Source organism: Megascapheus bottae, chromosome 12 (assembly GCF_031878675.1).
Source record: "Megascapheus bottae isolate mThoBot1 chromosome 12, mThoBot2.hap1, whole genome shotgun sequence".
NCBI classification, from domain to species: domain Eukaryota; kingdom Metazoa; phylum Chordata; class Mammalia; order Rodentia; family Geomyidae; genus Megascapheus; species Megascapheus bottae.
This window is the reverse complement of record NC_143520.1, coordinates 18946939-18964287: the sequence shown is the minus strand read 5'-3', so window position 1 is coordinate 18964287 and position 17349 is coordinate 18946939. Positions and strand designations below refer to the sequence as shown.

The window sequence follows — 17349 nt, the reverse complement described above, 5'->3', positions numbered from 1 at the left end:
ATATTTATATATTTGTAAATTTCCATCTAAAGCAGTGAGAAAAATTCCTAACAATGGTTAGCATAGACAATCCTATCTGTGCAGGCCATTGCACAGATAGTAGAAGATTGTCAGGCCATGGCCTTGACTTCATCTCTCTTTCATTCACAGAACACAAAGTCAAAGGTATCTACAACCTCCAGGCGAAATATGGCATGCTCTACCAAAAGATATCTGTTAAAATGTACACTGTCAAAACACTTTTCAAAGTAAGTATAGTTAATAATGTAATATTAATTAGAAACCAATAAACTAAAATCATATTGCTCTTGCTTGCCAAACACATTACCTGTATGTCAAAAGAAGTGTTCAGGACCAGCATGTTAGTATTTCATGCCAACAACCTGAGCAGGTGGTCATTAGAGCCATGTGCTAGAAAACAAATTATGTTCTTCCTGAATAGCCTGATAAGGTTCAGGCACTTACTTCTCCCTGTATTAGAAATTATTCCACTTCAAATTGCCAAATTACCTGTCCATAGTGCCAAGGAAATATTTTAACACTTCTTTCACAGACTGTGAATGATTTACCACATTCAGAATTTTTCAATATGTTTTATTGGATAAACTCAGTATATCTATTTTATTGAATACATTCAAAATCTCTATTAGATGGCCTTCTTTCTTCTTTATAACTAGCATAATTGAAAGCATTGTTTTGGTAGAATCTTCTCAGAAACCACATAATCACCATTTAAATTAGCCCTAATTCATTTTACATTTGCTTATTTTACTGTTAACTTTCCCAGAACTATTTCTTTTTACAATTAGAACATCTGAATTTTAATTACATTACAATCAAGAAGCTCATTAAAGTCACTTAATTGGCAACATTTCCAAAAAAACCTTAGCTGGGTTTAATATATTTTAAAGAGTTACTGTCAAAGTATAATTTCACCATTACAAACAGCTTGGCAACAAAATTTGCATAAAGATCTGTCAGTTTCTGAAAAATGCTCAAATGTTGGGAAAATCAGATTCGTTAAGTCGTTTCTACTGGAACAGCATAGAAATGAAGAAATTGTCCTGTACATTCATTCCTGTATCCCCCACAATACTTTAGGCCATGCCAGCATAGAGATTAAATAAATGTTTCCTGAAAAACATCAATAGCATATCTTACATTTTCTTGTCGATGTCTTTAAAAGAGTAAAACGAAATCCTCAATAGAAGTTCTTTCATTTATAGTAAATTTAACCAGATACTCAGGTACTTGCTGTTTTCATTTCACACTGTGTAAGAAATATTGCATTTCATTTAAAATTTGGAAAACTTTATAAATACTGTAGAGGCAGTATTATGAGTCTAAAATTGAAATAATTTTTATTATGGATATATAATTTTTTGTTGTTATTAAGGTATTTTACAAGAGGATTGCCATTTCATAATGTAATGAATGCTTTCTTTTTGGACAATGTTAGCCCTCCTTTGCTTTCCCTCAGTTTCCATCTCCCTTCCATCTCTGCCCACAAGTTACATATGTAATTTTCCAAATAGTATATGCTGAACAGCTTGACTGCATTTATTCACTCTTAGAAACTGATTCATGTCTTCTCTCTTACACATACTAGGATTTTTTTGTTACCTATAGTATGTAAAATAGTGACTTAAAAATGAATGAATTAATGAAAACTTCTAATATGTGATAGATGAAGTTTTATTATATTTGACGGCATTGATAACAGTATTGATCACCCTCCTCAAAATATAATCCGCAAGAATGAAATGTGGTTAAAATATAATTATTATTATATGTTAGATTTTTAAAACAGAAAAAAATGTTTTTGAAATATCCCTCTTACTTTGGTGTTTTCTTCTTAAGATGTGTCCACTTCATACTTTGCCTACATTTTTTCCAAGCATAAAGAAAACTCAAGTAAAGCTGTTTAAAATGTAAGCATTAAGGGCCAGGAGTTTAGCCTAGTGGTAGAGTGCTTGCCTAGCATGCACAAAGACCCGAGTTCGATTCCTCAGTACCACATACATAGAAAAAAGCCAGAAGTGGTGCTGTGGCTCAAGTAGTAGAGTACAAGGACAGTGCTCAGGCCCTGAGCCCAAGCACAGGACTGGCTAAATAAATAAATGAATAAATAAAATGTAAGCATTAAAACAATTGCCACACAAAATTTTGTTTTGCTCTCTCCCCAGAAAATTATTGCAGTTTGGAATATAAAATCACACTCAGCAGGCCTCAGGTAAATAAATAGAAAGGATAAATTGCCTTGAGAAAGGACCAGATGACTCTTTTTAGCAAGATAGTGAAGACTTTATGATGAGTTACATAGAAAACTTGGAATTCCTATGAAAATAGACACACCATTTATTCAACCTTTAGTGAGTCTCACTGATCTGCTCTGATCTATGGTGTGGGCCAAAAAGGTTTCTTCAAGAGAATGCAGTTTTCACTGTCTGCATGTTTCCTAGTTATATTGTTTCATATGGTAGCTACTAGGTACACATAGCTAGTGTGGCCAGTTTATCACATTTAAACTGATTTAGATTTAAGTCACTACATGTTGACTATTAAGGAAAGTATCCCCTCTTCCCATTAGAATTTCCCATTATGTAACCACATGGAAGAATGTGTCCTATTTAAGAAAAGCTAATGTCCCGTGAAGGATTCAAATCTATATGAGCACATTTGCCAAAGACTCTATAGCTGACTTGAAATATTTACGGCATTGGAGAATCCTTGGGCTGGATTCGATTTGACTTTTAGAAGTTGTGGGAACAACCTTTATGGGAGAGCAAAAAGAACAGAGGCTTGTGGTGGAGATCACATGCTATATAGTTGATACTAGTGGCTGACTTGGTAAATCCCACAAAGAATATCAAATGTAAAATCCAATTTTTGTCTTTAACCTTATTTGTGCTCCCTAGCCATGTAGCTGCACAGAAAAATATGGAAAAATCTGAAGACTCTTTGGCAGCTCCAAAGGTTGCTGGGTAAAGGAGAGAAAGAGAAGGTAGAAGCTGCATCAGGGCATAAGACACTGTAGGGAAGAAAAGAAGAAGGGCTGCAGTGAGCCCCAAATCTGTAACGATTCTGTTTTGACTCCTCAACCTCTACAAAACACCCTTTCTGCTGTGTAAGGTGGTCTGGCAGAAAGGCCTGTTTTAGAAGGCAGTAATAGAAAGAATGAAGAACAAATATCTGAAAATTCTGGAAGAGATTAGACTATGAGCTTTACAGATCCCTCACCCTATCTGTTCCATGTAAAGTTCCATATCTGATGAGTTCTTGTGGCTATAGAAATGAGAAGGCTCAAGGGTATTATGCTTGCAAGTGGTGAGAAAGAAAGGAGTGAGGGAAGACTAGTGCACGGAAGCACAATAATACAACATCCCCTAGATGGTAGTTTGGTGGATATATGAACTCTAGGTGACCTGGTGTGGTTTTTTCTAGTTCTGTGGCAATCACAGGGATGGCAGGCCCTGCATAGTTTCTGGTGGATGATGGTGACAGTTACTGGAAGAACATTACTTTGAAGATTAAATGCCTTACACCTTTTATTTTTTAATTTGAAATGAACATAATGTAGAAGTAAAACCTCAGAAAAATTTCACAGATATAAAAATTGCTCCTTAGCTATTAGTATAGTCCATTTTACTTGTTCATTCAGATTACTTTAGCTATGGTATAGTAATTTGAAAGCAATTTTCATTACTAATTTTATCAAAAGAAATAAAAAGTAGGAATATTTCCAAATTTGAAACATTTTTAACAGGATCCTTGATTCAAAAGTATGATTTTATCCTTATCCAATGCTTTTGGCAATGTTGAAGAAATCTTCTGGGAGAAATTTAATAAACATTTCTTGGAGGACAGCATAGAGTGCAAACATCTCAGATTTGATTCATTGCATTTTCTGAACCTGGCTTTTCTCTACATTGAGCTATTTGTTTTAGCATTTGAAGTTCTTAAAATAAAAATTACAAAATACATTTAAATTCTTGTCTTTTTATCACTACCATAATACTATTCAGGTACTCGCTCCGCAAAAATACTTATTTCTATGATAGAACCCAGGACATGAAAACAATGAACACAGGTAACCCAGTAACATTTGAACATTTCATTTTATTTTTTCCTCCATATGACAGGAGATAAAATATTACTTGTGTCCAAAGCAAAATGTATGGATTTCTCTTCTCTTATTTCACAGAGAACCAGAAAATGTAAACAGTATTAAACTTGAATTGCTAAGCCCTTCTAAAGTTTCAGCAGTTCTTAGAACAATATTTATTTGTTTGCTTATACCAGTACTTCTCAACATGCAAGCAAAACAAGAAAATGGTCCGAGGCATCCATAGAAAGTTTTTGAATTGTGATACAAGTTTGCATCTGCATCAATTTCAGTCTGATGAAGAAAAACATTGCTTTAGAAAGTGGGTCATATGGGTGTACAAGTGGTTTGTGGACAGGCCAGACAGGCCATGGTTCTGGTCAGAGTACCACTGAAATACAAAAAAAACAGTAAATACGCCTGATTTAATCCTGAAGCCACAAGATGCATCAAATTTTGGTTTTCTTTGTGTTAAGACCTGATCATTTTTTCTCATATTATGCATAGATTTGCCCTAAGAACACTGGGATAAGTAAAATTGTTTACATGTAAACATTTAGAGCTGTAAGACAGGAACAACTTTTGTTAAACTCCATTAGTGTTTTAGCTCTAATAAGGTGACTTATCCCAGGGGCTCCATTCTTGAGGAATAAGGGCAAGGGGCATGGATGTTCTAGACTGGAGCATTAGGTTTGGCACTTTGCATCCCTGAACTTGATTTCTTTATTTGAAAAACAAAAATGTTGGATTCCCACTTTTCCCAACACTATCTGTAGCTCAAAAATGCCATGAGGCTTGTAGCTTGTGAATTGTGGAGGTAGAAAAATCTACAGTGTAATGTGTCACATATAATTATGAACTCTTTATGTGAATTAAAACAGCATTGTAAAAAATTGAGGGAAAAATGACAACATAACTTTAAATTTCATTGTTGGAGGGATGCCAGTAAGATTATGTTTTCACTGTAGTGTCATGCTGTAATCTTATCTTGAGCTGAATTTCCTTTAGGGGTCACAGTTAAAAACAACCCAAACAAACAAACAACAAACAGGTCAGAAAATTCTCATGTCACTTTTTGCAAGTGTTTTTTTTTTTTTTAATTAAACTTTCAAAAGATGAAGGAACTCACTTCCCTGATTCTTGTTTAATATAAGCAACCAAAGGAGAATTTATGCTCATTGAAGTAGGGACAAACAATTTCTTTCTGATTCTGTTTCCTATTCTTTATGCAACCTGGATTTTGCCTTTAGCCCATTCATTCATGAGCCCAGGAGAAATCTGTGTGTATGCCATGGGACCAGGGCTAGGTAACTTTCAGGTGCTAAGCATGCATAGTGAAAAGACTCACTGAATCAAATTGCATGACTTTGAGGAGACTTTGAGGTCTGCATAACATTTTGCAGTTGCTTCTTACTAAACAAACAGTGTCTTCTAGCTTCTTTAGGACTTATGTTTTGAAGGAATTCTAAGCATGCAGCTCCACTTACACACATAGGATTGCAAAACTATTAAATAGTTGAACTTGAAGATCCTTTCATCTGAGAAAGTCCCTGGTTTAATAAGACTTAAATAGGGAATCTCAGAGGTGAGCTGGCTTGCCTAGAGCCCTGCAGGGAGTTCATGAAAGATCCAAGATTCATTTGCTCATGTTCTGCTTATCCTAATCATCAGCCTCTTTGTCCTGTTTGAGTCTAATTGAAAACAAATACCTTCTTCTTTTAGGCTAAGGGTGTAAGGGCATGAACACAAGTAAAACAAAATTATGTACCATTGCCTGGAAATCCACTTGTGCATTAACGAGAGCTTTAGCAATCTGTGCTGAGTTTTGAAAGTGCACATTATCTGCAACAAAGAGAGAAAGAAAGGGGAAAAAAGAGAGACAAGGAATTAAAGTGCTGCTAAATCCCAGAAAGCATAGAGTGACAAAGTACTGCCTGGAAATGAACACCAACAATTATCTAGTCATACATTTGACATTGTCAGCAGTGAGTAATCACACTGAGATATGGAAATGTCCCTGACTCTTAGGTACTGACCCTGAGCATAGGCATAGGAGGATGCTTAAGGTTTCTTAAACAAAGTGATGCTGGCTCAGTATTTTTATGTGTAAGAGTCTTGCTTAAACCTCACCATCTGCTGTTCCGTGGATGAGAAGATAGTCTACATTTCTGAAATATTCTGCTCTTGCCATCACAGTTGAATTCTGGAAAAGAGGAAAAATTAACATTTTAGTTGCTGCAAGTTCTAATAGAAAACTAGCTAAATCATTGTGCAATGGACTTAGCACCAATACTGAAATTATGTATTGCTTTGCTTGATAAATATTTAAGAGTCAGAGCAACACATTTTCATCATCATTTGCATTACTTCCATCTGATTCTTAGTTTGAAAAACCCGAAAGTTTATGTGTCATATGTTACATATGAGTGAGACCTTAGGCATAAATGATGCCCGCTCAAGCTGTGTCGTGTTGGGGGTGGGGAGGGGATTGGGAAAAGGGAGGTTAGGGAAAGGAGGATGGGAAGAAAAAAGAATAGAATTGAAAAGGAGTCAAATCCTCAGTAAGGATGGGTTCTACAATGAACAAAAGATCATTTTGCCTGGTGACCCACAATCAAAATTATTAACTCTGAATAATTGCTTTAAAGTTATTTAACATATTTGAAATAAGTTAATGATGTATATAACATTAAAAATACTCACTTTATAGTGTTCCAGATTATCCTCCTTTGTTGGGAGACCCATGAATCTCTCAGTATAGATGGACGCTGTAAAAGATATAAGAATATGTTTTTTGCAGATCATGCAAGCCATTTTATCACTATTTTGGAGGTGGGATGGGGGTTTGAATGCTGGGACTGGATGCTGTACCTGAGCTCTTCAGTTCAAGGCTACTACCCTACCCCTGAGCCTGAGCATTGTCCCTGAGCTCTTCAGCTCAAGGCTACCACCCTACCCCTTAAGGCACAGCCCCACTTCCCATTTTCTAGTGGTTATTTGGAGATAAGTGGTTAACTGGAGATAGTGCCCAGGCTGGCTTTGAACTGTGAGCCTCAGATCTCAGCCTCCTGAGTAGCTAGGATTACAGGTGTGAACCACCACACCAGATCACCTTATCACTTCTAAAGGCTGTGTTGTTTAGTAAAAAGTTCCTCAGTTCTCTCATGTGGAGATCTTGAGGCTGAATTCTTGTTTGGACTTTTATAATAGTTAGCCTCAATGAAGGTGTGTCACCTGCAATTTACATCAATAAGACTGGACAATAAGGGAGGAAAATAGTATGAAAAGAAAAGGACTCTATGCATTGCTTTTATACAGTGGCTTTTAGGCTTTTTCATTTATCCTACAGGAAGATGTTGAGGTGGGAAAGATCTGTAAGAATGACCTTATCCTATTTTAGAAAAAAAAAGTGGCCAGATTTTGGTATCATGTTTCCTTACTTTACCTTGAATAATAATAATAATAATAATAATAATAATAATAATAATAGATAGATAGATAGATAGATAGATAGATCTCCCAGGCCCAGTATTGTTAACCCTAGAAACACATGTATAAACATCCATATAAGCATATAAAGATTTTCATTTTAGAATACAGGGACAATTATTAGAGTTACTCTCAACTAATCATTCTGCATGAATTTATTCAATAAATTATCACATACAGGAAAAGGTATACTCAAAACACATTTTTATTCATTTCTCTGATTTCTGGAGCAAAGACATTGCACATTGCAAACTATGTGTGAAGGTAGACTGGTTGGCCCTTGGCCTGACTTTGTGCAAAATGTGTCAAAGTCAGCTGTGTTGAGGCAGTATGACTGTTTTCTAAAACCACAATATTAGCTCTGATTTTTAAGATTTGTTTCAGGAGGGTTTCAAGGCTTCAGAGAGAAAACAAATTATTTCTGAGATTTCTGAAATTATTTCAAGGATTTCTGAAGACTCTTTCTTATTCCTAACATTTCTTTGATTAGAATGAATTCTATAAATTGCTTCATTTATAGATTATCGGTTTCTCAGGGGTGAATTTTACTGCATGCCTTGTTTTCTTAGCAAAATCAAACATGTTAAATATTTTCATGATAACATTTATGAAGCATTTTCATACCATAATATTCCCAACTGGAGACAGGAGCTACTGCGATTCCACATTTGAAAAGACCAGTTCCTGATGCCAGAGCCAAGGATGAAATGTAACCTCCATAGGACTGTGGAAAGAGACACTGGTATGAGTCAGGCCAGATGGATCTTCCGAAGCACCTTCCTGTTTTATCCTATAATAGCATATTTACAGCTATTCAAATATAGGCCTGGGGGGAGGTGGACATGTAAGAGAATATCAAAAGGCAGAGACAAGATATATTCTCTTTGGAAAAATTCTGATATGGTACCTTTAGCAAGGTTACATTTTTATTCACACAGATTTAGTAGAAAAGCAAAGAACAATGGAAGGAGATATAGCATCACAAGGAAAGTTGGCTCACATAGCATTCTTTCCCAGAGTAATCAGTGGGTGATTCAGAAATGTGACTCTAATAACAGATTTTCTGCATCACATTTTTCTAAATATGAATAAATGAACAGGAAAGCCCAAATGCCTTTCTGGAAAGTATCTTTAGTCTCCCCAGATGTGCTGGGGAGAGATGCTGCTGCTAGAAATATGGATTGAGTCTTTTGGAACTTGGAGACCAGGACCAACCAACATGTGTAGTGGCAGAGAAGGCAATACTCAGTGTTTATGTTTACTCTCCTTCCTCTCCTCCTCCTCCTCCTCCTCCTCCTCCTCTTCCTCCTCCTCCTCCTCCTCCTCCTCCTCCTCCTCCTCCTCCTCCTCCTCCTCCTTTCTTCTTCTTCTTCACCAGTCCTGGGCTTGAGCTCAGGGCCTGTGCACTGTCCATTACCACTTGAGTCACAGCACCACTTCTGGCTTTTCGTCTATGTATGTGGTACTAAGGAATAGAACTTGGGTCTTCCTTTGTGTCCTAGGCAAGCACTCTGCCGTGAGGCCAAACCAGCCGCAGTGTTTAATACAGAGGCATATGTGGATGTCTTCAGTGAATAGCATGACTCTTACAGCCATTAGGTCCTAACACACATTTTTCAGGTCATAACAGATCTTGTCACTCAACACAGAAGATAGACAGACGAGAGAGAGAGAGAGAGAGAGAGAGAGAGAGAGAGAGAGAGAGAGAGAGAGAGAGAGAGAGAGAGAGAGAGAGAGAGACCCAGATAGTGAAAGTGATAAGTGATGGCATCAGGACAGTGTCAGGGATCTATTCTTCTATTCCTAATATACCAAAAAAAAAAAAACAGAAAATGGGAGATGAACCAAGAAATCTTGTTGAATTCAACAGTTAAATGGAGAATCCTTTAAGTAGTTTATAATTTTATGTTTGCAGCTCTGAGGAATTTTATTGAGGGCCGTTGGCTGTGAAACACAGAATAAAAGAGGCCGCTCCAATTATACCATGGCCTCTTTTTATTATACTTGGAGAAGAACTAAGCTGTGTTTTAATAGGGGAAAATATATTTAAAAAACAGAAGGAACATTTGGGTTTGAAAATCATTTTAGTAAGTAAAAATTCTCTGATTCAAAGTTTCATATAAAAATAATTTGCTTTGATTAGTAGGATGGGAATAAGCCTTCCTAAAATGGATGGGTTTTCCTTATCTTAAAATGTTATGCTTGATGAGAACAGCGTAATTCTGTGACTTTTAGAAAGGATTACTTATGGATATATTAGAAAAGAGTACTTAGCAAAATAAGAACACTGGATCCTGCTTCTCCTTCACTCTGCCCCAAAGGAGGAAATAGCATGAATTGAGATTTGAGCAGTGGCTCAAGTGGCAGAGTATTAGCCTTGAACAAAAAAGCCAAGCAACAGAGCACAGACCTTGAGTGCAAGCCCCATTACTGGCACCTGATATATTATATGTTTATTTCTTTATTTGAAATAGGGAAGGAAAGGGGGAAAAAAAGTTGATTGGGAGGGGGCTGAAGGGGGGAAGGAGGCCAAAAACATGAGAAGGGATATCAAAGTTCAAAAAATAATGCACCCATTAACTGACGAATGTCATTGTAACCCCTATACATATTACCCAGGCAATAAAATACAATTTAAAAAAGCAAGCAAGAAAGAAAAAATGGAAGGAAGGAATGAAGAGAAGAGAGAGAAAGACAGGAAGGAAGGAAGGAAGGAAGGAAGGAAGATAGAGAAGAGAAAGAGAGGGCAAGATAGACAGAAAGAAGGGAGGAAAGAGGCAGACAATAGGAAAGGGAAGGGGGAAAACAAGATGATTGGGAAGGGATAGGGGAGGAAAATGGGGACAAATATATGAGAATGAGTATCAAAGTGTGAGAAGTAATGTACCTACTATTTGGCAAATGTAACTGTAACCCCTCTATACAATATCCTGCCAATAAAAAATAAAAAAAATAAAAAGAAAGGCAGACAAACAAAAAGGAAAAGATGGAAAGAAGGAAGGGAGGAAGGGAGGAAGGAAGGAAGGAAGGAAGGAAGGAAGGAAGGAAGGAAGGAAGGAAATGAAGGGAAGGAAGAAAGAGAGAAAGGGAAATAAAGGAAGGAAGAAAGGAATGAAAGAATGAAAGGAGGGAGTAGGGGAAGGCAATCTTAGTGAAAAGCTTCTTGAAATTTTCTGTTCAAAATATTAGGAATTATTTATATGTATGAGCTGAGAGATTAGGTGATAGTGGTCTATTTCAATACGTGTTTCCTACTTTCAGAATAAATACAATTTTTTAGGATTTTTTCAGAGAAAAGCAACTGGAATTCATGGCACAACAAAAGAAGGTTATGCTTTAAATTCCCAGGCAGCTTGGGAAATCTATTCCTATTGTAGCAATGAAGAGGGGGAGAAAAACCTGCATTGACTTTTTTCTGCTCCTTTATGAGTAGTGCTCCAGGAGGAGTGGGTGGCTGCTGTAAGAAAAGAACCCACAGAGCAGATTGGCCACAAAAATTCTAGAATTATGTCCTTTGCACTTAGATGACTTGCCATTTTGTTTAAATGAAAGATGTCTTTTACAACACTCTTTAAAAAATTTCTTAGAAGGGCACAGAATTTTTGAAGAGGGCTCTTGGGACACTCCTCCTTGAACCACAATGTACAGTGGGATATTTTACCTACAAGCATTGTGGTAACTAGCCAAAATGTGTCTGATCAGGCTCACCTCAGTAGTCTTTGCTTCCCTACCAGTCCTGTCTCCTTCTTCTACTTCATATCCTCATCTTTTTTTTTCTCCCTTGCTCCTAGACTCCAATCATGGCCTAGTTTCAGGATGCTTGCAATTGCCATGGCCTTCTGACTATAATGTTCTTTCTTCAGAAATTATTTTGCTGCCCTTCCTGTCTTTCAAATCTTAGGCAAATGTCACCTCAAAAGAGACTTCCCTGACCTTTTACTTGAGCATTCGACCAACCAATAGAATGCCATCCTCTCCTCTCACATTGTTTTGCATTTCTCCCTCGAGCTCATCATCATTCTGGAGGCTATTTTGTCTTCCTGATTGTTGCTATCCACAACCACTGTGAAATCTATAACAGAGATCTCTTCCTAACTTAACAACGAGCAGCTCACCAGCACTGATGCAGAGTAAGGATACAGTAATATTTGTCAAATAGATGACTTATTAATTTTTGCCATCCTGGGACTTGAACTCAGAGCCTAGACACTGTCCTTGGACAATTTTTGCTCAAGACTAGCAATCTGCCACTTGAGCCACAGCACCACTTCCCACTTTTTTGTGTATGTGGTTCCAGAGAATAGAACCCAGGGCTTTGTCATGCTCCCAGCCCTATGGATTCACTCCTCAGGTAATCCTCACAGGAACTTGGTGAAGAAATTATAGAAGCATGTCACAGTCAGAAAGCAGGCTCAAAATGAGCTTTCCATAGCTATGGAGTTAGTGAACAGCAGAACTGTGACTCAAATTTAGGACATCAGACTGCATAACCCATGTCACTTCTTCTGCACTTTACACTAAAACATTTTTACTTTTCTTTTAAACAGGAGAAATAGTTTAATATAGTCTCATTAGAAGTGCATTTGTCCTACTTTTACATAGTGTATCACACGTAGCAATTCAAATCGTTTATAATTACTCACTGAAAAAGAAAGGAACTAAGATTAAATAATGAACTAATGCTTATTCAACACCACCTGGCTAGGTGTATCTTAACAAAGAAAAACCCATAAATGAGGCTGTTATTTTAAAGGCTCTGGAAAAACCTTTACTGTTTTTTTTTTCAATTTTCAGAATAATTACATCAATTTTAAATTCCATCCAAGATTTTAATACTATTAACGTTTTAAGTTGCGTAATTTTTTTGTTCCAGAGGACTTAGGCATTGTGTGTATATTTAATAATATCTCTGGCCACTAACTTCTACATGTCAATAGTCGCCTCACAGTTAGACAAACAAAATGTCTGGAGACATTGCCAAATATCCAGAGGGCAAAATCATCTTGGTGTAGAAAGCACTGTAATAAACAGATACATCTTAGGAACCATGTTGAGCACATGGTAGATTTTAGCCATCAGCTTAGAAGAGCAAGAAAAAACTTAAAAGGAGAGTTAAAGTTATTTCTTCTCCTTTATTTGGATATGAAAGGGAAATGTAAAACATGCCACCTATGAACCAACAGACTAAAATGATTTGTTTGATGAAGAATCAAGTATTACACAGACTATAAAAAAATTAACACTGTGGAACAAAATTCTCTTCTCTTATATGGAATAACTGCACAGCTAAGTAGCCCTCACGGCCATGTTCAGTGTCTCCCTTCGTACCATTTGGAACCATTCCAGGTTCCAAAACTTTGGCTTCTAGCTCTAAATACTCAAAAACAATAACCAGAGATATGGTCTCTATCCAATCCCTATTTCACTGACTAACCCCAGGACTTTAGTATTTGTCCCCAGTATTAATGTACTTTAATCTCCTTGGTGCAATCTGCATCTCTTTCTTGGGACCCCTCAACTCTGCTGGTAGGACACAAAAGGCAATCCTTACTGGATTCAGCAACACATCTCATGGAGAGGTCAATGGAAATACTGTTGCCACTAAGTGTTTGGGGATGGAGAAAAAAATAAAGAAATGTGGAATCACATATTTGTTGGCAACATTGTGTTAAACAAGGTTTAACAAGTTCTTTCACTAGATCTTCTAGACAGATAAGTAGATAGGTGATAGATAGATAGATAGATAGATAGATAGATAGATAGATAGATAAGCCTATATATGCCATATAAGCCTATATATACTCCTTTATATAGGAACTTATATACTACTACTACAAATAATGATTTCCAAAATTATTACTCCCCATAATATCTTTTCCTGAAAAATTTCCTACTAGCAGTGAAATGCAGTTTGGAATAGTATCAACCTGCAAGAAAAATTCTGTTTTAACATAGAAGCTTAACATCATAGATGCTTAACCTGGCCAAACATTGTGCTAAATATTTGACAAACAAAGCTAAAATGGGATACTGTTCATTACTTTGATAAGCCTACATTCTTGTGAAAGAAGGTAACAGACAGTTACGGTATAATAATTATTATGAGAAAAGGATAAAGAGCTGATGAAAAATAATAAAAGTTGTATAAAAATCCAGGGTTCTCATCCCCAGAGCATCAGAATTACCTGGAATCTTGTCCAAATTGCAAACACCAGAATGCCTCCCTAGAATACTACACAGCTGAATGTCTTGGGTCTAGAAGTTGTACATGAACAAGTGTTCATGGTGTTGGGTGTTGCACATGCATCTAAAGTTGAAGAAATACTCATCTGAACATTGTATAGAGGAACTCAAACTAAACAATACTAATGGGGGATGGTGAGAACTTATTTAGAAGTCTTATGGCAGAAAAAAATTTATTAACAAACATAATTTGTAGTTAAGGGAGAAATGGGGGTAGAAAATAAGTTTTGAATTGTCTTATTTAGATGACTGTGTTTGTACGCATGTGTGTTTGTGTGTGTGTGTGTGTGTGTGTGTGTGTGTGTGTGTGCGCTGAGGTATCTGATAAAGATGAAGACTTGTTTTAAATTAGAATATGGAGCAAATTAGACTTGAGGCCATTGAAAACATTAAGAGAGATAATAAGTAAGCATTTGAAATATAGAGGTCAGAAGACTACACGGTTTTGCCCAAGAGAACAGAGAGATCCATGTGCACTCTAATATTTAAATGTATGATGGAATTCAATGACTTGAGAGATGCTATGAAAAGAGAATGGTGCCATAGAGCTGTTCAAGGCTCATTTTGTCTTATGTGGCCTCCAAGGCCTGTTTCCTCTGATCATCTACTTCCTACTCTACATCTTCTTCATGATTCTTTAGGTGGAAGTTTTCTATGTTCTTGAGTAACTTGCTCATGCTATGTGTTCTTTGCTGCCTCAGGAACTGGGTCTGGAATGCTTGAAACTACCTTGCTTCTGTCAAGTGCTGATTCATGCTTTAAATCCTCCTTTAGCTCTCATAGACACATTATATCCCCCTCTAACAGTTGGAATATTGATAGGCCAACAATTTTCTATTTTTCCCCACAAGCAGGTGAAGCTTATTGTCTATTCAACCAAAGACCTAGCTGAGATTCAATAAGAAATTTATAAGAATGAAAAATAATAAATAAATCACAGACCATACAGATGGCCATAAATGTGGACTGGTACAGAAACCCCAAACTCATAGTGACAGAACTCATTTATTTCTTTTCATTCCTTACTGTTTCATCTTAGTGATTTGGGGTCTGCTAAGGTTTTGTATTCATTGCCAGTCCACTGATTGCTTTCCTCTCTCAAATATGTTGTGAAGCCTGTTTTGTGAATTTTGCCACATTGAAAAGCAATTTAAGAAGCCATTATACTGTTTCCTTTGGTGGCATTTACACAATTAGATGTAGTAGGAACCTCTTATTGAAGAATTGCAGGTTGATAGAAGATACTTCCAGGTGGCCAGTTGGACCTTTAAGTAATGTCTGTCTATGGCACTAATGCCTAGGGTGTTCTATAAATGCAATTAAAAGTTCTACTTTATGTTTATTTCAAACCCTTAAGTAAAAGCAAAGCACAGTTCTAAGAGAAATGTTAAGTGTTCAGCGTGAAATAAAAATCCTTTCAAAGAGTGACTTTCAAAAATTTCATGAAAGCGGATGGTAGAAAAGGTCTTATCTGAAATATTCTACTATAAAATATTTCATTTATTTCTACCCATTTAAATTCCATTCTGTTTAGATAGCTAACATTTGATGGGTTTAAGACCAAATGGCTTGAAATAACAACTTTCTCCAAATTCCTAACAGCCCTTCATCTGGTCACCACTGAGCTGAGAGTTGAGCTGAATCCTGCAGATTCCCTTCAATATTGGGTTTGGTTCCCTCCATCTTGTGCAGGCCGCTCTCAGAGAAAACAGCCAAGAAAAACAACCCAAGCACAACAGGCTGCAAATTGACTTGCAAATGTACAAATTCAGACCAAAAAGTGAAGCAGGAAATCATCTTTGAAGAGTAATCATAATTTATAATGGGCAAGCCTAAACTGTTTCCAGTATTTCCCTAAACTATCCAGTGATTTTATTGCCCATGATTGATAAGTTTTGTCACTTCCTTTTATACTCAAGCAGTTCCTCAAACATGGGAAACTTCCTGCACCATCCATATCTTGTAAATCAAATAACATTTATTTCCAGTGACTATGAATAACATTAGGTCAAGTAAGAGAATTTGACTGCTGAAAGGGAGAAAGAAGTTAAATAGCCTAGGTATGACAGTATTAGGCTAGGTACTAAGGAATTCATATTCTAAACTTTCTTATTATTTCAAATTTCTACTAAGCTTTTTAGAACAATGAAATACAAAATAGAAGCTATATTTGTAAATAACAAAATAAATTGAATCTCTGATGAGTATAGTTCAGTTCAATGTACTATAATTTTTAAAATAATTTTTTATTGTGATTAATAAAGCATTACATTATACTCACCAGATAGAAGGTGCATAACTTCACAAACATTGATACCCTTTCTCATGACATGGTCCCCATGTCCCTCCTCCCCTCCGCCCGCTTATCTTGATTTCCCCCTTTCCCTATCCAATTTCAAATAACCAATTAAGCAATGTACTATAATTTTATACCCATAATTAAATAAGAAATGTATCCATTATGATTTAATTTGCTATAGGAAGAGTTAACTAAATAATGAGGCAAAAAAGAAACAAATACTTAAACCAAACATTTATGAAGCTCATATTATCCAAATTGACTGTTTCCATTGACAGATTAAATTATGTTACAACATTAACATTTCATGAGAAACCTTATAAGCGAACACTTTAGAAAATGATGATTGCTGAACTAAATAACAGGCACAAAACAGATAAAACAACTTACCCAGCCCCATATGGCTATTCTTTTTTCATCAATGAAACCCATTTCTATGAATTTTCTAAAGTAAAAGAAACAAATTTTTAGAATTTTAAATGTGTACACATGACATTTCCTTCATTACACAACCATATTTAATCCAAAGATTTAATAGAAACGCTGCAGTTTCTTTGTTTAAACACATGTATAATAAGGTTGCATTTACAAATAATTAAAATGATATTATTATGTCTTCTGTAAAGAATCCTCTTAGATATAATACATTTATAAAGTTGTGATCTCAACACTGTAACACTGAGTATGTTAATCACGTGGCTGAGTTGTCCAACAGTTGCTAGGTGAAGAGATAGACTCAAAGAAGCACAAATGATAGCTGTATTGTGTTCTACCAAATTGGAAAGAAAAGTTTTCCTGTTGCTGTCTTACCTTTTATTGATTTCTTATCATCTTTTTTGTTTAGTTGCCAAAACCTAGGTTTTCATTTTAGGCCATACTTAGGGAAAATATCCATTCTTTAAACATTTGTTGCTTAGACATATGACTTACCATGGTATGGATATTAATGCTTCATAAAATCTGGAAACGATTAGTTTTAGCTCTTTCACAGAAAAACCTAGATTTGAAAATCATTTTGTAACTAAATTGCTTTCGTAGGATGAAGGGATCACAAGTAAAACAACCTTTATAAATAAAGTCTTGGGTATAGGTGGCTGAAAGTCTTGGGTGTAGATGGCTAATGTCTGTAATTCTAACTACTCAGGAAGCTGAGATCTGAGGATAAGGTTTGAAATCAACCTTGGCAGGAAAATATGAGACCCTTGTTTCCAAT

At 36.1% G+C, this 17349-nt stretch overlaps 1 protein-coding gene across 1 annotated transcript in view; it reads right to left on the bottom strand.

Moving 5' to 3' along the window:
* Positions 1-4169: 4169 nt before the first annotated feature.
* Fap (fibroblast activation protein alpha) overlaps positions 4170-17349 on the bottom strand; it is a 70713-nt gene continuing 57533 nt past the window's right edge. The window contains exons 21-26 of the mRNA XM_090343099.1: positions 16527-16581; positions 8219-8318; positions 6809-6873; positions 6236-6308; positions 5874-5947; positions 4170-4496 (exon numbers count right to left, since the gene is read on the bottom strand). Coding sequence (XP_090199225.1) covers positions 4395-4496; positions 5874-5947; positions 6236-6308; positions 6809-6873; positions 8219-8318; positions 16527-16581 — 469 coding nt within the window. The 3' untranslated portion in view covers positions 4170-4394. The remainder of the gene's footprint in view (positions 4497-5873; positions 5948-6235; positions 6309-6808; positions 6874-8218; positions 8319-16526; positions 16582-17349) is intronic.